Source organism: Erigeron canadensis, chromosome 9, assembly GCF_010389155.1.
Source record: "Erigeron canadensis isolate Cc75 chromosome 9, C_canadensis_v1, whole genome shotgun sequence".
NCBI lineage: Eukaryota > Viridiplantae > Streptophyta > Magnoliopsida > Asterales > Asteraceae > Erigeron > Erigeron canadensis.
The window spans coordinates 5,646,061-5,662,941 of NC_057769.1; the positions used below are offsets into that span (position 1 = coordinate 5,646,061).

General features: G+C 36.8%; 1 protein-coding gene across 2 annotated transcripts; it reads left to right on the forward strand.

Annotated features, from left to right (window-relative positions):
* Positions 1-1,050: 1,050 nt before the first annotated feature.
* On the forward strand, positions 1,051-15,368 carry LOC122581123 (chromatin modification-related protein EAF1 B-like). Of its 2 annotated transcripts, none has more exons than XM_043753275.1 (23): positions 1,051-1,236; positions 2,923-3,092; positions 3,184-3,238; positions 3,333-3,430; positions 3,881-4,898; positions 5,310-5,429; positions 5,560-5,715; positions 6,070-6,264; positions 6,873-6,953; positions 7,763-7,820; positions 8,396-8,901; positions 8,990-9,043; positions 9,225-9,282; positions 9,860-9,948; positions 10,042-10,095; positions 10,180-10,260; positions 10,403-10,537; positions 10,996-11,112; positions 11,255-11,358; positions 11,460-11,672; positions 11,997-12,318; positions 12,858-14,111; positions 14,998-15,368. In XM_043753275.1, exons 2-22 carry the CDS (start codon positions 2,974-2,976, stop codon positions 14,040-14,042), a joined length of 4,818 nt encoding a protein of 1,605 aa, XP_043609210.1. In that variant the 5' UTR covers positions 1,051-1,236; positions 2,923-2,973; the 3' UTR covers positions 14,043-14,111; positions 14,998-15,368. The 2 variants fall into 2 exon arrangements, with proteins under 2 accessions (XP_043609210.1, XP_043609211.1); XM_043753276.1 differs by having other exon boundaries at positions 11,258-11,358.
* Positions 15,369-16,881: the final 1,513 nt, after the last annotated feature.

A 16,881-nucleotide genomic window follows, 5' to 3' on the forward strand; every position in this document is an offset into this window, starting at 1 on the left:
ATTAGGGGGAAGAGAATATGGGGCTGTCAGACACTTAAATTGGGTGAAAAACTCCTCACATACCTTTTTTTAAACTATAAAAATCATGGGGAGGGGGGGGGGAATCATTTAATCAAAATATTAAAATATTAGTATGTGAGAGGTTTTTCACCCAAATTGGGTGACTACATACTCACTTTTCTCTTATTATTATTATTATTATTATTATTATTATTATTATTATTATTATTATTATTATATTAGCATTATATGCTTATGCATCGACCAATCGTATAAGCATATAATGGCATGCCGTAGATACTTTTTTTCCAAATACCTATTGAGGACATGTGATGTTAGTGAAAGCATCACCCAACTATCGTCTTTATAAGACCGATGCTTATAAGGACTTCTCCGGTGTGCCTAGATGGCTTGGACGCCGCCACCAGTTTTGTAAAACCGAAAAAAACTGGTTTCTCCCAAACCGGTTCTGGATTTGGAAAAACTGTTAGTTTAAAACCGGTTTGATTTTCATTTTCTAAAATTGTTTTTTTACCGGTTAAATATCGGTTGAGTTTTGGTTTTTGGAAAAAAGGTCAACCTTTTCACAAAAACCGATGGTTTGGTCAAAATCGTTTTTTGATCTCCTTTTCACAAAAACCGATGGTTTGGTCAAAATCGTTTTTTGATCTCATTGATCAAAACCTATTTCATTTTGGTTTGGAACCGGTTTCTCAAATACCAGTTTTTGGCCATTGCGGGTAACATATGCTAATGTGGATCATACCCAATAAAAGATGAAAGAAACCGTATCAAAACATTAAACCCATATCAATATACCACTTTAAAAAAAAAAAACAACCCAAAAACAACATAAATGCCAAAGCCCAAACACACTAAAAGTCCAGCCCAATTTTAAATTTTTGAGAGAGAGAGAAAAAATCGAGCTCGAAAAAAAAAAAAAACAGAACAAATTTGTTTTTGTTTTATATATATAAACACAAATCGAATCGCATATATATATGTATAACTGTAATAATTATTACACATATGATAATCGTCATACTTATAATTATTATTAGTCATAGTAATTTCAAATGAAAACAATTCAATCAAGTTATTAATATATATTATATTTTTAGGGCGAAATTGGTTTAATATTTAAAATTGAAGCAACTTTACGTGAAATTAGGAGCTTAAATTGTGGGGGAAAGTTTTATGATTGTGAAATTTGCTTCAGAGATTTTATTAATTCAGGTATTGCTTGCTGAAACCCTAGAATTTTATGAAATGTTATATACATATGTATGTATATGTATATATTGTATAAACCCTAGAATTTTTTTAATTAGGGTTATTGTTGAATTGTGAATGTATGATTGTGTAGTTTGATTGCAATGAGAAGTGAACTAAAACTGACATTAGGCATTTAGGCCTGTTTTTGTATCGTTTTTTTTATTTCGGTTGCAGAATGCTTTCGGTGTTATTTAAGTTTGCAGAAAAGTTTTATATAAGTTATAGTAACTTGGGTTTAGTTTGGTTGATGATTAGTAAGCTATGTTTGGACTAATTATGAAATGAAGTTCTAGGAAGTTTCCGTGTTTGTTTGTTGCTTTGGTAGTTAACATTATTTAATGCTTGAAATGGTGGACAAATGTCGTTTAACATTCTTTCGTATTGTTGTTCTGGTATCTCTAAGCTGCAGTAGGAAGACATAAGTTGTTGGTATAAACCCGTTTAGCAAATCATGATACTTTAGAAATATATACGGGTTAGTAAAGCTATGGTTGTACACTTGTACCAATAATTAAAGTAGATGTTGGAAGGTTTTCGTGTTTATCTGGTTTTGATGCTTGAAATGTTGGGATTATGGATATTGCATGTTCTGTCATCATCTTTGTTTCTAGTTAGGCTATCATTATTCATTAGCTTATGTATAAACTTCTTGCTATTGATATATGATCCCCAACTATCACTTCGAACACATAAATTGCTGATAAATCCCAATTTGCAGTAGATTAGGATACACTCGATATTTATTAACATCGAGTATTTCTTGTAGCTTTTTGAGATGAAATGTTGGTCAGCTTTGTGATTACTACTGCTCTTCATAGCACATCTTGTGATCATTTCCGTAATATGATTATCATCTCGACCTTTGTATACTGCCCGGCTGTGCTTCTAACTTCTATTGCTTTTGCTATATCTCAACCTAAAAAACTACCACGTTTTGCCTTACATTGTTATATGAGGGTATACCAGCATATGGTGATGAAATGGTTAAGTTCATGTGGTGGTTAGTTGTGGTGGGTGGTAATCCATTTTTTCTTTCTCATACTTTATAATATAAATCTACCGTCCTGCATCATCATGGTGCTTGGATCTGACCATGGATTTGCTAATACTATTCATATTGATCCATGGATTTGCTTTAAATGTACTGTCTAGAGGCAGAATTGTGAACTTTTTTTATAGTGACAAGAAAAGGTTGGATTTGCTTTGAATTGTCTGTATTATTTCCACCACAGCATGATTATCTGCAGACTAGTTTTTAGTAGTAGACCAGAAAATGTTGGATTTCTGAATGCTGCTGTGATAGTTGTATGGCATTATCTGATCAACACTCTCTATTAGTGAAAAAAATACACTTTTGAGAGACTGCACTTGTTCACTACTTCAGTAAGGTGCTTTTGTGTGCATATGACGCATTTACCTACATATATTGGAGGCCTATTCTCCATTTCACATTGCTTGATTCAAATGGATCCTTAAGCCTACTTTTATCTGCATTTTGATGTTATCATCTTAAAGATGAACCATTGTTATCAGATAACTCATAACTGTTTTATGTATGTTACCTAGGTAGCGTTTTATTTTTCCTTTGTAAATAATATCTGTATGGTCACATGTTTCTTCTCTTTTTCTCCCTGCATTTTGATTCAGTTCTAGAATCAATGGGAGAGAGACCCTTGTAGGGGATTATAGTGGGAATGTATGGTAGTCAATGCTGGGTTTGATTCCATGGGAGGAGTTACTGATGGTGGAGCTGAAATTTCTTCTGCACCATCTCCACAGCAATTGTCAGATCTTGAGAAAACCCAAGCACAGCTTAGGTAAAGCGGTTGTTCTTTGTTTATCATAGTTTTGCTCTGACTATTTTGACCCGTCTTCAAATCAAGCTCACATTTGATAAGTCTATTGCAGGGAGACCTTCAATGCTGCTGAGAAGTATAGAAGAGAATTAGAATTCTTACAAAAAGTATGTTGACATGATCATAGAACTTTAGATTGTATTTTTAGGTCTAAAGTCTTTTATGTATAGACGTATAGTGATTAGTTGTTGCTATATGCAGGGTGGTGATCCGCTAGATTTGAAATTTGGGAATGTAGCACCAGTTAGCCTGCAGTCCACTTCGCTGATAGATCCAAATAAAGAGCAAATTGTCACAAGGTTCATATCTGTTGTCTAACGAATGGGTCAATACAATATAATTAGAGGGGGCATTATTAACCCAGTTACTCATGAGTTTATCGATTCGGAATATGTTTTATCTCCAGTTTATACAATTAGCCAAATGTAGAAGATAGCTAAAAAGAATACAGGTTGGGATTTGCCTCGATGTTTTTTTAAGCATATAACATCCAAAACTTTTTTCTTTTGATGATTAATTAAATAATATAACTTCGATAATCATATTATATTTGAGACACCGCTTTTGTATAAAAAAGTTCAAAGATTTCAGACAAAATTGTTTAGGCTACCCAACCTGAGGTGAGCCCTTTTAAGACTTATTACCTATATAACCCATTACCCACTCTGCTCAATCTGACCAATTTGCCACCTCTAGTATCATCGTTATTATTAGTAATTGTACCTTTTATTTTTTTCATGGTATCACAGTGTAGTGAAAGGCAGTTTTGCTGTAACTGCATCACCTCATGATTCTGTTGAAAGTAGTGGCAGGCTCGGGGCTCCTTCAGTTGGTGAAGCCAATAGTGCTGATAACCTTAAGCTATTTGATGGTAACAATAAGTATCGTGATGGTGAAAAGAGATCTCTGCATTCTCGTATAAATAGTACTACCCAATCTGATGTTGCACTAGAAATTCCCAAAAAGTCATACAGGCGTAGGATTAGGTCTCGCCCTAATCGTGATGTTGCTCGGTCAAGTTCTACTGATGCAGGTCCTCGGAGTGGTCAACCCTATATTTCTAGTACTTCCAAGCCTAAAAGTCCTATGTCTCACAAGAACTTAGCTTCTAACAATCGTTTGGATGTCAAATTAAATGGTAGCCAGAATCACAAGTCAACCCTCAGTCCTGCATGTGGTCAACCTTTAACATCTGATACTCAAGAAGCTCCACTTTCTATGTGTTCTGCAGAACATGGATCTGTAGGACAGGTAGAGCAGGAAACTTTGGGTTCTAGGCATCCTCCTACTGCCAATACACAAACAGCTGGAAACCAAGACTTGAGTCGGACAAATGATAATAATAGTGGAGAACTACAGGTTAAAAAGGGTTGTGATTCCAAGTCATCGTGCAGTCAAACCAATAATGAGAATGAACCTGTGGCCATTATAAGAAACACTCATTCTAATGGGATAGTAGAACATGATTTAGCATCAAGGGAGTCACCAAGTATGGAACAAATTGGTGTAAATACGGCAAATGATGATAAGATATCAGACACTGGCAATGGTAATTCTGATCCGTGCTCTCCGAGACACAATGACAATGGTTCTACACTTAAGGAAGAGGAAGGTTTAAAAGAATCTGAAGCTGCCTTGCAAGAGTCTACATTGTCCCTTAGGTGTTCGACTGATGGTCCAGAGCAACATACATGCCCTCAGGGCAATGTGAAACTGGCGATCAAAGAACATGGAGACTCAGTTTTAGAAGCGGCACGGATTATACAGGTTTAAACAGTGTTATCTTCCGTTTTTTGGTCTTATGGCATATGATCAGTCTCAAGTAATTAATGGTGCTCATTGATACGTAACTGGACCGATATTAAAACTGGAAAATTAGAAAAATGGATGCAAGAACTGGTCGTTCAAACCGCTGTGGTACTCGTATGGTTCTGGTTTAAAACCCTAGTAATATTTCCCCTCTATTATAAACTTAGAATGGCTTTGTTTCTAGTTTGGAAACTTAGGAAGATTATTGAAAATGCGTCAAACTGATAACTGGTTCTTTGAGAACTATATAACCCAGAACCTAACCAAACTCCCAGTAATGGTCTATATAGGTTCTTGAGTGATGATGATGTAGACCAATTTGCTGACACCCATACTCAGTAGCTGATTTGAGATTATTAATGTGAACAGGAAAAACGTAAGAGGATAGCCGGTTTATCGGTTGGAATCTTCTCTTCTGATAGTAATCATAGATCACATTGGCATTTTGTTCTTCAAGAGATGTCATGGATGGCTAATGACTTTGCACAGGTTTGTTTTATTGATACTTATAAGTTAAACTTTATGAATATCTTTCTTCTTACAGTTTTAAGTGAAGTACTTAGTTAATGCTCTTCATTTCACCTTTTTCACGGATTTACTGGTTCTTGTTTGTTCATAGGAACGTCTTTGGAAGGTAACTGCTGCTTCTCATATTTCTCGTAGCGCTGCTTATAATTCACGGGTCAGATTTCAGCAACAAACTTCTCTGTGGAAGCAAAAAGAAGTTGCTCACACATTGGCAGGAGCTGTCATGGAATTTTGGCACACATTGCAGGTGAACTAATAAGTTTTATAATGATACCGTAAACCATGTTAGCATCTTTGAAACAGGTTAGTAATTGGATGCTTAATGGATAAATATTTCACTCTGCAATTGACGGATGTCAACAGTTGATATATCCATAACAATAGATATTGTGCATGTCATTTCGCATGTGATTGTTCACATATTCACATGTGATCATCCAATCTTGAGCCTTCATCCTTTTTATCTAAGATTGGTTCTGTAGTTCCTTACAAATTTGGGGATTTTTAATGGACCTCCCCCTATATGTATACATGTATTTTACTGTATGCGTAACATATTCAAATTACTGGTTTATTTATTTAAGGTCAAATATTGTAACAGGTGAAATGCCATGAGTTGAAGTTAGAAGGGTCTAAAACGGATAATTTAATTGGACTTCATCAATATGGGATAAGATTCTTGGAGTATAATAGTAGCTCTCAGGCTCAGTATAACTCAGCTCAAGCGCCTATGACTCCTGATAGGATTTCTGATCTCGGCATCGTAGACATTTTGTGGGAGGATAATTTGACAGAAGTATGGAGCGACAACTGGTATCTTTACAGTAGAGGTGGCAGTTTTGGCCCAAATATGGCTAAAGTGGTCAATTTGGGTTATAGTTTGCCTCTAATGGGTCAGATGGATATAAACTCTAAAATCAGTCATAATGGAAACAGGTTGAGTGGGCCAAATGGTTTGAAAGTCGCACAGTAAATTCTCCCAAATTGTTATAATCTGAAAATTAGGTTATCATTTTAGTATTTCTAGTCATTTATAGAATTTTAGAAAGTAAAAAGGACAAAAAAGAAAAGAAGAAAACTAAACATGTGCAAGTTGGACAACCTGATCCAGCCCTTGATAACAGTTACATGTTTCAACTTTCAACCTGACTCATTACCCAATTTGCCCATTTTGCCACCTCTACTCTATAGCTAACTAAATACCTTGAACAATTATCGCTTTACATTTGTTTATCTTGTAATTTTGCCATTATTCTGCATATTTTATATTTAAATAATGCACACGGAGGAACTTATTTTATAGAGATATAGACGTAATGTTTGGGCCATTTTTCTTGAATTTTTTGCCACATTTTAGTTAATATGGTCAAGGTGGTACTAATACCAAGTGTTCTGTGTGTGCAGGAGAACCTGTTTTATACGGTACCATCTGGTGCCATTGAGGCCTATAGAAAGTCTATTGAATCTCATTTGCTACAATCTGAGGTAAACACATTATTCAAGAGTGAACATAAGTCTTTTTTCTCATGTCGTCTCAGTTTAAACTTACACAAAATCGACCTAATCGGTCCAAACTCGGTGTTAACCTGGTCAAAAGTTGGGTTGACTAATCTAAACAACTGTGTTAATGTTTCTAAACATACTTCTAGTTTTCTAGGGTCCCATGAACAGTTCTATGCTCCTATAAATGTTTTTTCATAATTTATACATAATATTTCCAATTCGAGACTCCTAGACTACTGTCTGCCTAGGCCAAATGGGGTTGACTAATTTAAAAAATTGTGTTAATGTTTCTAAAACATACTTCTAGGATCCCATGAACACTTCTATGCTCCTATGAACATGTCATACATATAGTTTTTTAATTTATATATACAAGTTCCAATCCAAGACTCCTAGACTACTCGATGCCTAGCCCAAATTACTCACTCCAAGGTTCTTGACTGGAGGAGCACTGATTGGCGAATTTTACAACTATGCTTATGAGGGAACTGGTAGAATCTTATGCATCCATATTTTTTTTTCTGGTAATGTATGTTATGGTATAACTCATCATCAAAATTTTAAAGGTCAAATCATACTATAATGTAAAAGTAGCTATCAAGAGTTGGCACAAATTGCTTTGAACTTGACTGCATCTATCATTATTTGGCACCCCCATAGAACACTCAATTTCTCATCTTCAAAGCATATAGGCATGGATATTGAGTTTTATTTATAAACTATTATCTGAAAAACTAGCATGCAACCCAACTCCTCAGTTAGCTAGGCTAATAATATATTGTCTTCTCTAGAGAATTGCCACTAGCGTACAAGAGGAAGTGGATGCTGCTGGGTTTGATGCTGTGGCAGGTATATAGGAGTTGGTGCATGTTACTTGCATCCTTTTTAGTAGATTTGGAAAAACGAATGGGCCTGGTGGGCTGGGTAGTGAACCAATATGGGTAGTTTTCTACCGCTTAAAACAGGTCAGGTTGACGCAAAACACTTTTGGTCCATGGATTTTATTTTGTTGCATAATCTTGTGTCTATATGATTGCAAATATACATGCTGCTTTAATTTATTGAAAAGTTAATATTGAAAGCTCTACGTAATACGTATCAACTATTAAGTATGCACATGCCAATGGGGTTGGTGGCCCATTGGTAAGGTCTTCTACCTTGGGGTATTACACCAGGGTTCGAATCTCACTTCCTACGTTTGTAGGGGTAGATTATTGGGGGGTGAATAAAAAAAAATCAAGTTAACCAGGGTAGAACCTTTACCCACAACTACTAAGTATGCACATTGTGCTACTTTTTACCCATCCGACTCATTTGACCCTTCTGAGATAATACTTAACTTGAAGCGGCCCATTCATATGGCAGTTGGTGAATAATTGCCTGTCTTTTATCAAATTTATTGAATGAAATATCTATTCACGTAGTCATTGATACTCAAGATCGCCTATTTGAAGAGGAGGGAGAAACAAGCACATATTATTTGCCAGGAGCATATGAAGGTGGCAGGATGTCACAACCTGCTCAAAAGAAAAGGAACCACTTCAGATCATATGCCCCAGGATCATACGAGATGGTACCCAATACGTCATTCATGCAATCCAATGAAAGAGATATTGTGGCTCAACCTTCCGTGTTAAGTACGAAGCGACCTGCCACCAGTATAAACGTTTCGATCCCCACAAAACGCATGCGGACCGCTTCCAGGCCAAGATTTACTGGACCTTCAGGGTACATTCATGTGCCGGATAGAGCAGAAGCTTCAAATGATGATACCAATTCCTTTCAGGATGAGCAAAGTTCTCTACATGGCGGCCCCCACATAGCAAACACAATGGAAGCAGAATCAGTGGGGGACTATGAAAAGCAGTTACATTTCGACTTGACAGATGTATCAAACAGACCTAAAAAGAAAAAGAAGGCTAAACATCCTGTATGTAACCATGTTCTTGAGTTCCAAAGGTTATCTAGTTGCCCATGTTTATCTCTCGTCTATTTAATTTTGTCTTCCGGCGTTGCAGGGATCTATGTTTGAACATCGATGGCAACTTGATTCTAATTTTCAGAATGACCAGGTGATTTCTTATATTATCTTTCTAGTTAGTGGTAAGGACATTGTGTTGAACCATAAGAGAACAAAAGGGATGACATACTATCTGGTTATGTTGTTTATTGGCCAGTAGAAATAATAAAATAATCAATATTTTTCTTCTTTGTTATTGACATCCAATAACCTGCATATTTTTTGAAATGCAGAAGGATCACTCAAAGAGAAGGCTGGATACACACCAATTTGATTCTAATGGAAATAGTGGTATTGTGCTTTTTAATTTCTTTTCTGATGTGTGTGTTTGTTGTTTATTTAGAATAGTAATTTGATATCTTTGTTATCCTTTGAATCACATTTGCAAACCTTTAATGAGGTTTGTTTGGTCAACAGATCGTTAAAAAGCTGTTGATGATTACATAGAGGTGGCAAAATAAATGGGTGGTTTGGATAAAGAGTGAATTAAGTTTTTTTTAGGCACAGATCTGGTTAACCTGAAACATTTCCTTTAAAGAAACTTATGTTATCATTGGTAATTGCCGTGTCGGATATAGTTAGTTCTCTTAATGATTGTTTATATTATTGAGTATAATCATTTAGGAAGTTTTTCTGCAGTGAAAGTACACTTTGGACAAATTTCCATCATCTGACTCTTTTTCTTATAGTCGAATTTTATTTAATTTTGCTTGTTTGAGTGTTTGACTGTTGGAGATAAATTTCTATGATTACTTATCCTGAATTGACCTATTCGTAAGTAAATGGAATTGCCACCTCTATGATACATAATCATTGGATACGTAATCTGACAATCTATGTTATTTTGCTGGTTCAATATTTTTTTCAGTGACTTCTCAGACGAGTAATATGTCCAACCCAAATAAGTTTATGAAATTACTTGTTCGTGATCGTGGGAGGAAAGCTAAATCACTTAAGGTATTATCTAGTCTTCAACCTCATCAAGCTCTTATAATACTTAAGACTTTGCTCCTATCTGTTTCATGGTTTGTTAATCTTTTCTAAAAACAGAACCCTGCTGGGCAGCCAGGCTCAGGAAGTCCATGGTCGTTATTTGAAGATCAGGTTAGTAGTAAAGTTTTTTTTTTTAGTATGTTTGCTATTTGATGTCTTGTGTAAGGTATTATATAGAGTACTCTGCTACTTCAGGCCCTTGTTGTTCTAGTGCATGATATGGGTGCCAACTGGGAACTCATAAGTGATGCTATGAATGGCACTTTGCAGTTTAAGGTAACTACTCTGTGGATGCATTATATATAGTTATTTTTATATATTGTATAAATTTCACATAAATCATTTTTGCTATGACTATACTCCTTCACTTATTTACATCCATTTGACATTTATTAATGTTCCATCTTAACATGTATAGTGCATCTCACGAAATTCTAAAGAATGCAAAGAAAGACATAAGATATTAATGGATAGGACTGGTGATGGTGCTGATAGTGCTGAGGATTCAGGGTCATCTCAACCCTATCCGTCGACTTTGCCTGGCATTCCAGAGGTATTATATATTCTGGTACATGTTTAACAGAAGTGTTGATTTTACAAGGGTTAACGGGGCCCAGTCGGGTTCCACTTCACCTTTAACTGGTTGAAAAGTAGGATAACCGGAAATGGGTCGAGTGGGTCAAATGGGTTTTAAGCTCCAAACCTCTTGAATGTTCTTTGTTAAAACCTCATAAATTTGTTATTACATAGATTCAAATACCACTGCTATAATATTGGTTAATAACCATCTTTAACACCATCATTATTCGTATAATTTAAGAAAAACCTTAATCATGTTGAGTTACTAAAAAAGTACCTGTTTTGACCCATCATGTAACTTGCGCCAAATGCCTAAGTTTCTTTCTTTGTCTGAGTAATGTTGGATTTACTGGATCATACGGTCACTTCTGTCCTTGAGATGTGGTTATCGGTGAAAGCATAACTTCATGGTTGCTTACTTATCTCACCCAGGGAAGTGCCAGACAATTGTTTCAACGGTTACAAGGACCAATGGAAGAGGATACACTGAAATCTCATTTTGAAAAGATTATTATGATTTGGCAAAAACAACATCATGGGAAGGCACAGGTGATTTTCATCCTCTCATTTTTAGTCTGCATCTCTGTGAATATAGGCTCATTTGTACGTATTTATGCTCGCTGTATTTTTCTTTTTAAATGATACTATTTTGAAGTGATGAAATCTTTTTGAATTTAATTTGGTGCCAAAGAAGGATAATCAGGATCCAAAGCAACTTCAGCAACCTCATGGTTCTCATGCACTTGCTCTTTCTCAAGTCTGCCCAAATAACCTCAATGGTGGACCTGTCCTCACGTGAGTTTTTTTTTATTGCTATTGCATTTACAACTTATAAAATCGGGTTTTCTCTGATTTGATCCACCTGACACCATTTTTTTTGGGTAAACTAAATGAAGGCCTCTTGATCTTAATGATGCAATTTCACCTAGCCCAGATTTTGTTCCTGTTGGTTATCAAGGTCCTCATACCAGTGGGTTACCAGTTCCAAACCATAGTGTAGCAGGAATGGTCCCTGGCTCTAATTCAGCCTCCTCACTACCTGGGTCTTCTGCAAAGGCTCTTGGAAGTCACTTGGCCTCTGCATCTGCTCCACTTAGTCCCTCTGTTAGGTAATTCTGTAATCCGTACAACGATATTGGTACAAAATAGGAATTGTTTATATTTGGTTCAGTTATTGGTTCTAGAGCCTCTAAAAACCAGTTTTCTCTTTGATATTGAACCGTGGTGAACCAGTGGTCTCAGAAATAGTTGCTTTATCAAGCTGGAACCAGTACATTCTATCTGGTTCTCGCTTCTAATCTTACAAAAATAGGTTGGTCTGGTCGTGGGCTCTGTAATATTGTGTATTTTGGTGTTGGTCTAGTCCAGTTTCAACTAGATGCTCACCCTGTTTTCCCTTGATATTAAATTTTGTTTGTGTTGTGGTTGGTTAGGGAGGGAAGATATGGAATTCCTAGAGGTTCCTTATCAGTAGACGAACAGCATAGAATGCAACAGTTCAATCAGATGTCGGCAAGGAACATGCAACAGACAAGTCTGCCCCCTGGGTCTAATTCAGGAACTGATCGAGGGGTTCGTATGCTGCCTGGTGGGGCCGGTATGGGTGTCATAGGTGGGGTGAACAGAGGCATGGCAATAGCTAGACCAGGTTATCCAGGGATTAGTACTCCTATGTTGAATCCTGGCATGACATCTGCCATTGGACCTGGTCAAGGAAACTCAGTGAGACCTCGTGAGACTATGCGTATGATGAGAGTATGTTATCTAGTATCTTGAGTTTCTTCATGCATAATTGTATTTGAACTAGCATGTTGTCTGACTTCAATTAGGATAATACTTATTTGTTAGAGGCGGCGGTTTCGACCCATTTCTTAGAAACGGTCAATTTGGGTTCTGTTATATCTCATGGTGGTCCAATGATTCAATCAGAAGTTCAGTACAAAGGAAAAAGGTCAAAGTCACCCAATACATATTTTTAATCCATACAAAATCCTTGTTTCTTATTTTAATGAAGAAGATTTTTGTAATTAGCTAAATATCGTAATTACACAACACATTAAATACCTTTAGATAATTAAAAAACACAAAAAAGCGTGTTTGGCGAGTCAACTTGAAGCTATCTCGACATCTCTACTTAAACACGTGGACATTGGTAAAGTCAAGCTTAATTGGCTTGTAGGGTGCATTTCACTCATACTAGGCCTCACATGAAAGCCATATATGTATATCATGCTGTCACAGTGTTTGATAGTATATTATGGGTTTTAACTTATTGATATAATTTTGTGCTTTAGCCCAACCAGAATATGGCACCAGACCAACTGCCGCAGCAGGCATCACAAGGTGGAATGGGTTTTTTTGCAAATCAAAATTCCCAACTACATGCTCAGCCATACCCACATTCAATGTCCACCCAACAGTCCCCGCACATCCCACATGGTAATTCTCATCCACATCCTCCTCAATATCCAGCCTATGGAGGAATGCGTTTTATTAAAGAAAGGCAACTACATCATCAGCGTATGCTGCAGCAACAATTTGCTATTTCCAATCCCATGGTACCACATGTACAACCACAACAATCTCCGGTTCCAGTTTCATCTCCTCAGAGTAGTACGCAAGCACAATCACAGTCTTCTTCTCCAGTATCGGTTTCGCCTATTGGGACACCCTCCATGAAACATCCTATACCCCCACCCCAGCGTAACTCTCAAACTGGGGGCAACCATACTCTGAAACAGAAAGCACGTCAGCCACAGCAATTGCAGCCAACTGGTAGGCAACATCCTCAGCAGGCAGCTAAAGTTATGAAAGGAGGTGGCAGAGGAACTATACACCAGAATATTCCTGCGGGTCCTTCTCATCCGAATGGCTTCTCAGGGAGCCAAATTGTTGCAGAGAAAGGTGAGCAGCAAGTCGCACACCAATTGGTGCAAAGTGGTAGAATGGTAAATTCTAAGCAGCCAATGCCTCATTCTTCTTTAAGTAGGTCACAACAACACATGAGATTTCCCATTCAAACACAAGCTACTTCCTCAAAGCAACTTCTGTCTGATACTAGCAACAATCATGCTCCATCAGTGGCTCCTTCGTCTAGTACACAGCCAGTAATGACTTCTTCCAATTACCGCCAGCTCCAGCAGCCCCAAAAGTTAGGAAGTCGAACTCAAGCAGCAGCTGGTCAAATGATGGCACATAATTTAAAAGAAAGTTATTTCGAGCTTCCTATAAGCAAGGTGCACGCTAAAGAAGCAACTCAGATATCTGAACCATTTAATTCACCTGGTGCAATGTCAGATAAGGTTCCATCTGGGATATCTCGGTCACCACCTCATTCAAATAGTGAAGGGAGCGGTGATGAACACGATGGACCAGCGATTAACCTTGAGGGTGTTCATAAGCAGTCTGAATCAGACAGCTTGGGTAATTCCGTAAAGTGGCAAGAGCAATCGTCTTCAGAGCCAATACCTCCCACCTGACCCCCTATTTTTTTACTCAAATGGAGCACTCAGGTTGGGCTGTCATTCACATGTAATAGGAATGTACAGGTTTGTTTCTCCCTGCTTAAAGTTACCTTTACACTTGCTGCTCATAATGGCGTTTGTTAGAGGTTGAAAAGATGGTTAGGTCAAAGGGTTTGGGTAATGTGTCAAAACAGATGACTATATGAGTCAGGTGGACCAGAAGCACTTTTGTCCAAATCCTTATTTTGGGCCTTGTTAATATGACTAAGGTTACCAAGAGTAAAAAATTGCCAATATGGAAAGTGGGTATGTATAAGAAATATAGTTAAAATTGCCACATTTTATTTAGTCATTACCAACATTAAAACGCGATCATTTATATATATATATAAGTAAGAAATGGAAAATGCTAAATACAGCCTCAAGGATTGTACTTAAAGTGTATAAAAATTGCACCTTCCATAGCAAAACCCATAAGAAATCTACAAACATTTAATTAAGGAAGTGGGTATATTAAAATTTTTTGTGAAAGATAAAACTATTTTGATAGTTATCTGATATCTTGGCTAAAATGATATGGAGGTATGCATTTTGTAAAAGATAATACTATTTTGATAGTTATCTAATATCTTGAGTAAAATGATTTGGAGGTATGCGTAAAGAATACAATTTTGGCAATTTCTAACATGTTCATTCCATTTGACCTGTTTCATTTCTAGCTACTTTTTGATCACCCATCAAAGAAAAAGCATAACATGAACCGGCCTATTCATAAGTAAACGAGCCTAACTTGTCACTTCTAGTTTTTTTTTTTTTTTGCATTGCTGTTACTGACATTAAGCATACAAAGATGACGTGTTACGTATTAAGCTGTGGATGCTTAAAATGCAATTCAGGGGTTATTAGCTACATTCCGTTAGATCTTCTCGCTTTTACATACTAATTTTCTTGCCTTTGATATACCTTGCAGATGACGTTCATAGATCCATCAGGCAGTTAGTACAAAGAAGAAAACAGGCAGCATAGTTTTCTAAAAGTTAGTGTAGGGGTTAACTGAAAAAATTGTTGGCAGGGCTAATTTGTGGGCAATATGTATATAGGATCCTCAACTCTTAGAGCCTTGGAGAGATGGAGAAACTTATATAGAGGTATGTGTACAGAGTTCCCATCTCTCCTTATAACATTTTGTTTCTTAGTCTTATATTTTTGGAACCCATAGATTAGCGCTATGTATTATTGCCCCTTCATAGCAGGGGTATAGTTGTCATTGTTATTGGCTGAAGCCTTGGGGAATTTTGTAAATACTAGCCTTTTAGTGTACATGCAGATTAATGTTGTCAAGATTTTTGTTGCATTGGTTCAGTTAGCACATATTGTACTCCCGACTATGTTTACAGTTGACACTCTACATAATAGAGGCGTCAAAAAAAGTAGGTTGGATGGAGTGGATACTGATAACGTACTTATATTATCGGTTGTGTCGAATTGTGACGATCCACAAACATGTTTAGTTTTGTTGCTATAATGATAATCATCACACCTTTTGTGCTTCCAACACTCTTGATCAGCTCCCTTTTAGCTAATGGGATAAAGCTGCTGAAACCATAAACTGATCAGAATCTGCCACCTCTGGAAAAGCCTTTTGTAGTTTTTAAGGATTTCATCACAAAGACAGAGGCGGTAGCATCATAACTTCTGTTACTGTAAGTTCTCATTAGTGCAATCCTAAGTGTGCTGTATAGAGCTGAACTCTTTGGATTTGGCTTTTGACTATCCAAGTGTTTGCTCAGTATAGTGTCTTCTGTAGTTACTGAAGATTTGTACATGTCTTCAAGAAAGCCTTGTGTTTCTACCGAAAGGAGGGAACTGGATGGAGCAATGTTGATTTCCATTTAGTCATTAGAAAACCTGGACCTTTGTTTGAATGCGACTGATGGAGTTTTTCTAGTTCTTTAGGAGGTGACGGCTGCATGGTGATGGCAGCATTTGTTGTCTTTAGGAGACGGAAGTGGTGGTTGCGGATGTTGATCATGGAAGAGATATTAGTTGGTTCCCGATAATTGATAATTGAGGCTATGATAATGACACAAGAAAATCAATTCTAGGATATGTTTAATTTGGTGAGACTGATAATGACACAAGAAAAACAATAGATGCCCGACCCATTATCATGTCACATATTTGTTTCAAAAGACTGCCCATACCCCCTTATAGCCTGCAAATTCGAATTATGACACGATTAAATGACTACAATTCTAATAAGCAATGCTACAAGGTAAAAATGATAATCAGGTCGTAACTTTCAGCTGTTAAAATTATTTATCTTTGTGGAATAAGGAAAGAATAATATGTCCTAAAACAATCAAGTCGAATGACAAATTACAACTCACGATCAGTTAACAAATTTACAGCAATACAATAAGTTTAGCTAGTTCAATGAAATTAGTGTTGCCCATGGCACTTATGTATTATTCTTGCTATGATAGATTGAAGCAAATGAAAATTGTGTGGTGAAGTGTGGTATTGCCTTCAAAGACAGTTGTATTTACTGGCACTTGAAGACTACATCTATTAACCTCTAACTGCCTTGGACATGTGTCATGTCTCTATCAACCTCTTCTGTCTTGTAGTTTGGCCATCTACAATCCCTTAATATAGGACACCTCATTATGCCTTTGCACTTGATTCAATCCTGAACATTGATTGCATTCGTCTTTGAATGCTCAAAACATTGGTTACACACATTAAAAGTACAAGTGTTACAAACATGAAACAGACAGAATATACAAAACTGTTCTTGTCCTTTGACAAGGCAACATCGCATTAAAGTTACGTTGCCCAACTCCCCGAACAC